Genomic DNA, 7,628 nt, shown 5'->3' on the forward strand with positions numbered 1-7,628 from the left:
GTCATTATGCCAATACCTGGTGTATTCTCGATGTATTCTAGTCCCTATAATAACCCCTACAGTTGGTGCTACCGATAGCACAGACATTCCCTTGTGTCTCCTCTGATACGTGTGACGTCAAAGGTCACGTTATACCTGACAGTGAGGAGTTTCACCGGGAGGACGCAACGGGTGCGGAGGAAGCATAGACTGTAAAAAAGAATGGACAGCGTTACCCATAGATTCTATAGACCGTAAATGAAGCCTATTTTTCAGCAATTTCAAAATCCGCCATCTTTCTATATGGCGTCGTGTCATATCCTATGTACACGGAAATGAAGGCTATTGGTTGGGACCAGAGCGGGGGTGGGGAATGAGTGCTATTGGTTGTGTAGCTTGTCATCACAAGGTAGCTACGCCCCTCCTACAGCATACCCTACTTTATCATCAATTTTAAAATAAATGGGACTGGAAGGATATAGTACTTATGACAATGTTTATTAAGGTAATAGAATTAAGTCTAAAGTTCGACAAAAACCCATCCGCATGAATGGAGAGACATTTTTTCTGTCACCAGCAGGGGTAAAACAGCGAGACTACAGGCCCTTCATATGAACTGTCATTTCCTACAGTATATAGACTCAATTTACAACTGAAGCTGGCCCCTCCCAGTTCTACATCCCACTGAACAGGCGAGTATTAGTGAATAACAAATTGTGAACAATTGTGAACATTAGGAAAGTATGTGGATCTCAGAAATGTGTTCATGTTGACCAGCCTGTTAACAGTCGTCCGTCTTTTTTTGCAATCAAAATGTATTCACACTGTTTCATTTCACTGTGTGAGTATGTTAGCTAGCAAACATTCATACACACAGAACACACACATTAGGAGTTTAGTCTAAGGTTTCAGCTGACAGGAAGGGAGGTTTTGTTTGTTGTTACTAGCCTAGCTCTGAGAGCTAAACGCAGTCGGGCTGCAGCATCCATATCAGCATAGAGCACCATTCATTCATTCCATGTCTGGCAGAGCAAAACAATGTGTTCAATTTAAGGAATGAGGCCTTGTCTGTTTGGAGGTAGTCCACAAGTCTAAACCCATTATCACAAAGCGAGTTTCTGCTTTTGTCAGATATACTCTGAGGGGGAAAAAAACAGATGTAACCACTGAAAAAAACGGTTTGAAAATGCCCCAAAATATATACGGTAAAGACTCTCTGTGTCTGATGGTGTTGAAAAAAGAAAACACACACACATATCAGCGAAGAGGAGGACAAAATACAGGTATAGCTTAGCTAGTCTATAGGGAATAGTAAGGTCTCCGTTCTACATATGAGTGGTTCCCATTTTAGCTCGAGACCTAAAAGAGAAATTTGACATCTCTCCGGGTCCCAAACTAGTGAAAATAGCCGATCTATGATGCGTTTTGAAATACTAATAAAAAACAGAATGTAGGAAACAAAACAAAAAGGTACATTTATTCGCAACCCTGAAAAATATCTTGACTATGAAATATCCACTGTTTGGGAAACAGTGCTATCTATAACCGAGTGGAGTTGTTCCTAGGAACAGAAAGAAGCAGCAGGGAGGAGTCAAGGCTTTTCAACCACCCATCATCTCTTCTGATGCTTAACATAATGGGAGAACATCGTCGACCCAGAAGTTATAACGCAGAAGGCTGCGTGTCTGTCCGTCTAGTCGGACTGTGAGGCTGTGTGTCTGTCCGTCTAGTCGGACTGTGAGTTTATTTGATTTTGTGGTAGGGGAAGAGGGACAGGTTCTGAGTGAAAGCAGGAATGTCCATGACGGGCGTGGCGTCGGGCATCTTGGCCGAAGCAGGGAGGAAGGTGAGCTCTGACACCTCGCCATACGTGGAGCTGCAGACCTCTTCTTCCTCATCTCTTTTTGAACATTTTTTCTTTTTGCCGGCGTCTCCGCCATTCTCCTCCGGACCGAATCCCACCACGTGAACGCTGAGTCTGCGGCTGGTCGGCCCTCTGTGTTCCTGGAACCAGGAGACCAGCTCAGCCCTGGTCATCTGCTTCAGAGCGTCGGACTCTTTGTTGAGCCTGTCGAAGACGTACCGCTGGGTGACCACCTCGAGCCAGTTCCTGTCCACCTCCTCCCCCAGGTTTGTGTCCTCGCTCAGCTTCTGCTTCCTCAAGGCAGTGACCTGCATATCGAAGGCCTCCTCGGTAAGTGCGCCCAGCAGCTCCCCAAAGGAAACCAAAAAGTCTTCGATCTTCAACTCCACCGCCTCTGTATTGAACTTAGTGGCCTGGGTCCCCACTGTGACAGAGAAACCCAGAACCCCTGAAGTGTTTCTGCACAAGGGGTAGACGAGGTACCCCAGAGTCTCCTTGGTTCTCAGGAAGTCAAAGCAAGGCTCCTCCATGTGCATCACCAGTAGCTCCATGAGAGCGTGTTCCCTCAGGTTCTTAGGTCCAGACTGGTAGTAAACCGTGACCTCAGAATTGGCATCGCCCTTGTTGAGTGATTTGACCTTGCACAGGTGATGTTTGGGAGGCAGCTCCACCACTCTGTACCCCAGTGGCACCTCTACTGTCAGCTTGGAGAACTGCAATTTGTCTGTGACATATTGCAGGAACTGCACTGACTCTGTGCCATTGAAGTTGCCTTGCACCAGTCCCTCAGCATACAGCTGAGCCTTGAAGGCCTTGCTGAAGACCATCAGTTCCTCTACCGTCAGTCCAGCTGTCAGAGCCTGGTATGTCTCCACCATGGACCAGCGAGAGCGTTCCAAGATCCCCAGACGTACGTCCCTGCCGAGCTTCTGAGGTTTGATGAGGACGTTGTAGTAGGTTTTCGCCAGCTGCTCGGAGAACATGCTAAAGACATCGGGGGAGGCAGAGAACTCCGCCAGGTGGTCGATTATCAGGTGTAGAAGCAAAGGCAGCTTGTGGTTGAATCCTTCAACCTCGATGACCAGGCCCTGTTCCCCGGCCTCCAGTACATACTCTAGATAGGCCACATCAGCCTCGTAGGCTGGCTCAGCAAGGTTATGAGCCAGGATATTTACCAGCAGGTCAAACAACACCACATTCTTGGCAGATTGCTGGATTACAGGCGAGATGAGATGAAATATGATGTAGGCCTTAGGGAGCTTGAACTTGTTATCTTTCTTGTACCAGAGGCAGCCCTTGTCGCAATTGGTTATTCTGACAGGGAACTCTGTGGCCGGGTTGTCAGAGGGCTTCAGGGTGAAGTCAGTGGCAATGAACTTGTTCTCTGCAGGGAGGTGCAGTTCACTGCTGAGCTCCATGTCTGCTGTCCACCGCTCCCTCCATTGCTGTGGGATATCCTCCACACTGTAATGTGTGCCAAACCACTTCTCTCGGAGGGGACATTTTCCCTTGTGTTCTGGGGACAGCAGCATCAGATTGGCTTTCTCTGGAGTGAGAAGTGAGAGAGCTGCACTGATCACTTCTGGTTTGAACTCGAACATCAGCTGATCTCCTGTCAGGAAGTCCTCTTTAGGGAACAGCTGCATGTACTCACAGATATCCTCTACATATTCTATAGCTTCAGCCTGCTCCTCATAGTAGAACTCATTGGCTAATATCTTCTGCATCTCCTCATATATCCTTTTCTGTGGGCCCAGTGTCTGCAGCATCCTCACATACTGAAACACAAGGTGAGCCACCCGGTAGAAGTTCTGAAAGCCCTCGTCAGTGAGGGTGATGGAAATGGAGAAGATACAAGACGTGGTGTTATTGTCGAATCCAGACTCACTGTCTCCTCCAGACAGATCGATAGCCCAGCACTTCTTCCTGAGCGCTGAGAGGATGCTGCCTGCGCCCTCGTGACCAATCAGCCATGAGATATAATAGAGAGGCTTCACCCTGTACTCCGTCTCCTCCTGAGGGGGGAGGGCCCATGTGATGTTCAAAGCATGAACCTTTTTCACCGGAACCACTCTATACAACTGGTTAAAGGCTGACGTGTCAAATGGATCCAGTAGGTCTGAGAATTCTGGCTTGGGCTCATTATTGTTGGGCACCTTACTGAAGATGCCTCGCACCCATTCCTCCAGAGTGTCTAGTTTATGATGGGACTGAATGGCCAGTGTCATGTAATGGGCAGAGTAGTGCCTCTTCCGGAAGGCATGGAGACGTTCATACACATTGACGTTCTTCTTCCTCGGCTTTTTCTTCAACGTCTGGGCATTTCCGAAGCAGAATTTACCCATGGGGTGTCCAGGTTTGGCCAGACTGCCAAACAGCATCTCCTGTCTTTGGGAGTCTGATGGTTTGGCCAGCTGGTACTCGCTGTCCACAGCTTCCACTTCCCTATCGATGGCGTCGCTTCTCATCAGGGGAGAGATGAAGAACTGAGCCCATCTGTCCAGAGCCTCTCTGAAGTGCATCTTCTGGACATCAAACTGGAAGACGGTCCTCTCAGAGTCTGTGGAGGCGTTGTCGCTCCCGCCGTATTTCTTCAGGAAAGCATCAAATCCATTCTCAGACGGGTACTTTTCGCTACCCATGAACACCATGTGTTCTACGAAGTGGGCGAGGCCAGGTAGGTCGGTGGGGTCACTGAAGCTGCCCACACCAACACATAACGCAGCCGCAGAGAGTTCTACCGAACGCCCTTTCTTCTTCTTCTTCTTCTTCCTCTTCCCTGTGTGGGCTGTATCGTCCTTAAAGTCATCCTCATCATCGCCCGAGGCCACTGGACCATCCTCATCATCTCCTGATGATGAGGATGAGGATCCTGGACCATCTTCATCATCTCCTGATGCCACCGGAACATTCTCATCTCCTAATGCCAATGGACCATCCTCATCTCCCGATGCCAAAGGGCCAGTGTAGGTGGATATGAGCAGAGCTCTCAGTCCGTTCTCCAGCTCAACGTACCTGTACTGTTTGGGGTCACTGGGTGACTTGATGATGTCGCTGTCACTGATATTGTCCTCTCCACCTCCTCCTCCTCCAGCACCTCCTGCTGCTGCTGCTTCTGCCTCTCGGGTGTCCTCCCAGGCCGTGGGTTTGGTGTTGTCTGAGCCACTTCCTTGCACCGAGACTGCAGGTTCTGTATCATCTGAGAGACTTAATCGCTGCATGACAAGACATGGGGAGACTGCGGGTTCTGTATCGTCTGAGAGACTTAATCGCTGCATAAAAAGACACTGGAGCTTCTCTGCATCCTCAGCAGAGACGAGGCACTTCTCCTTTTTCTTCCTCACAGCTGACATCAGAGAGGTCTTAACTATGACATATCTCTGACGTATGACTCAACATTTTGGGAAGGGTTTCAGATTGACTTTCATTATAAACTTCATTAAAGAACACATACTGTATGTGGAAACAAAACGAGTTGGTGTGCACAGACATTTGACACTGACTGGTCCAGCGGTTTGTGAGATTAGCTCCGGAGACACACGCAAGTTGAGAAATATTGGGACACTGTGTGCTGAGGGCTATGGCCTGTTCTGTTCTGTTTGCATCTATTGACTTTGTTTTTTAACCACTTGAACCCTACGGTCCCTATTCGTGGGTGAACATTAGGCAATAGCAGAGCTACAAGTTCACAGTGAACTTGCAGATATATTATTTATGGCAAAGATCTTTGGTCCTACTCCTCCCACACAACACACCATGCTGACAGCCACCCACCTCAGCCTGTAGGAAAACAGTACAGTGACAATTATCACCCTTCCCGGCCGGCTTCCCTCCCCCGAACACGGGCCAAAGCCGAATGAACCGCGGTGGATTCGAACCCATAACCACCAGGCAGGTACTTTTACCACTGCACCACCCGAGTGCAATGCAATTGTAGACTGTTAGCCTCCTAGGAGTGACTCAGTAAAATAATAAGCTGAACTGTGCTAAGCTGCTAAATTGTAGTGACATCACACATTATTCTGTCCATTGTAGTGACATTGTAGTGACATCACACATTAATCTTAATTTTACTGTACTGTTGAAAAATCATGGAATATTCTCTGTGACCTCCGTCCTCATGGAGATCAGCTAAGGATAATTGCTTTTAACAGGTCGTCCATGAAAGTCCTTGCGGTCTTGTTTCCAATGAGAACCTGTGAGCAATTAGGGGTTATGAGTCTTGCTCAGGGACAAATTTCCTTTCATCGTAATGTCTTCTAAATCTAAAGGTTTTCTGAAGAAAAAAAAACGTATGTTGCTATATCAGTGGTTCTCAAAATGTTTCATGTCAAGGACCGCCAAAATTATATGTATCTGTCCATGGACCCCCATCTGAAAATATTTTGTTCCAGGGACCCCCCAGAAGCAAATATTTGCGTCAAAATGTTCCCTTTAAAATATATATTTAAAGGGAAGGGGATACATTTGCAACCAAAATAAATCGTGATTTTAGATTTTCAAAAGGCCGATCATCAAGCTCATATGAGCTTGTAGATCTGCCATTTTTTAATAGCCAAAGTATGAAATAATGGTTATAGCTAAAATCTAAAATGACACAGACGCGTTCCCGGATTGAATGGGTTAAAATGTGTATTGCAGTGGGAATGAAAAGAAAGTGTTTTGTGAGTTTTCTCCTTTTTGGCCGGAGCGGCTGAGCGGAGACGTGTACTGAAAGGAGCTGTGAAGAGGGGGTTGGAGGTGGAAGGGCTCTTCAAGGTTCTCTCATAATGGAGTCTGCCTTTTCCTTTTTACTGCAGGACCGTACAGGTCCGACAGACGCGGGTCTGAGTGGTGCCAGACTGCCGGTCATTTTGTTTGCTTGCTTGAAGAATTTGTGTGAGTTCTTTCATGCTTTTCTCTGCGAGGAAAGAACAGAACACTGAATGTGAAGACAGATTCAATGAGTGGCTTGTACACTGTGGTTAGAATGTCCTGTCTGACATTAAAACCCTTCAGCCTGCAGCACTCAGGGGTCGGTTCTTTTTTCATAGAAACATTATTTACAACCATTACAACCAGTGGCGGAGCGTCCGGGGAGGCAAGGGAGGCGGCCGCCTCCCGGCCCGCGACCCTGGAGGGCCCGGCCGCCGGGCCCTCCAGGGTCGCGGCCCCGACCCGGTCGCCGCGACCGGGCCGCGGCCGCGACCTCTCCGCGGCGCCTCTCCGCCTCTCATTTAATTAAAGCAACAACATAACCCTAACCTAACCCTATCCTAACCCTAAAACCGAAATAAAGTGACAAAAAGCCCCCCAAAAGGTGACCCGACCCGACCCAAACCCGCAAAATTTTCCGCGCGGGATGTGCGCGCATGCGTGGTGGCACGGGGGGGGGGCCTGATCACTGTGCTCTGCCTCCCGGCCCGGCTTTCAGTTGTTCCGCCACTGATTACAACCTAACCCCAGCTCCCTTGTGTCCACCATTTATTCATCACCACGACAACACTCTTATGTAACTAAGTTAATTTACTCAAGTACTGTACTTAAGTACATTTTTGAGGAATTCTTACTTTACTCGAGTATTTCCCATTTTCAACACTTTTACTTCTACTCCACTACATCTCAGAGGCAAATATTGTACATCTCCACTACAATTAGTTACTAGCTTTAGTTACTAGTTACTTTACAGATTTAGATTATTATTACAAAACATACATTAACCACTTCAGCCCTATATACATTTCGGCCATTTGAAAATAGCTGATCTATAGCCGATCTACAAGCCGATCTACAAGCTCGCGATGCG

The 7,628-nt window shown here is 47.8% G+C and overlaps 1 protein-coding gene across 1 annotated transcript; it reads right to left on the minus strand.

Annotated features, from left to right (window-relative positions):
* Positions 1-1,722: 1,722 nt before the first annotated feature.
* On the minus strand, positions 1,723-4,509 carry LOC311042686 (nardilysin-like; the record flags this gene model as incomplete). The annotated part of the gene is made up of 1 exon (XM_084053580.1): positions 1,723-4,509. Exon 1 carries the CDS (start codon positions 4,492-4,494, stop codon positions 1,723-1,725), a length of 2,772 nt encoding a protein of 923 aa, XP_083909706.1. The 5' UTR covers positions 4,495-4,509.
* Between the last annotated feature and the right edge of the window lie 3,119 nt (positions 4,510-7,628).

Source organism: Gymnoscopelus microlampas (genome assembly GCF_963454915.1).
Source record: "Gymnoscopelus microlampas genome assembly, chromosome: 1".
In the NCBI taxonomy this organism is placed as follows: domain Eukaryota; kingdom Metazoa; phylum Chordata; class Actinopteri; order Myctophiformes; family Myctophidae; genus Gymnoscopelus; species Gymnoscopelus microlampas.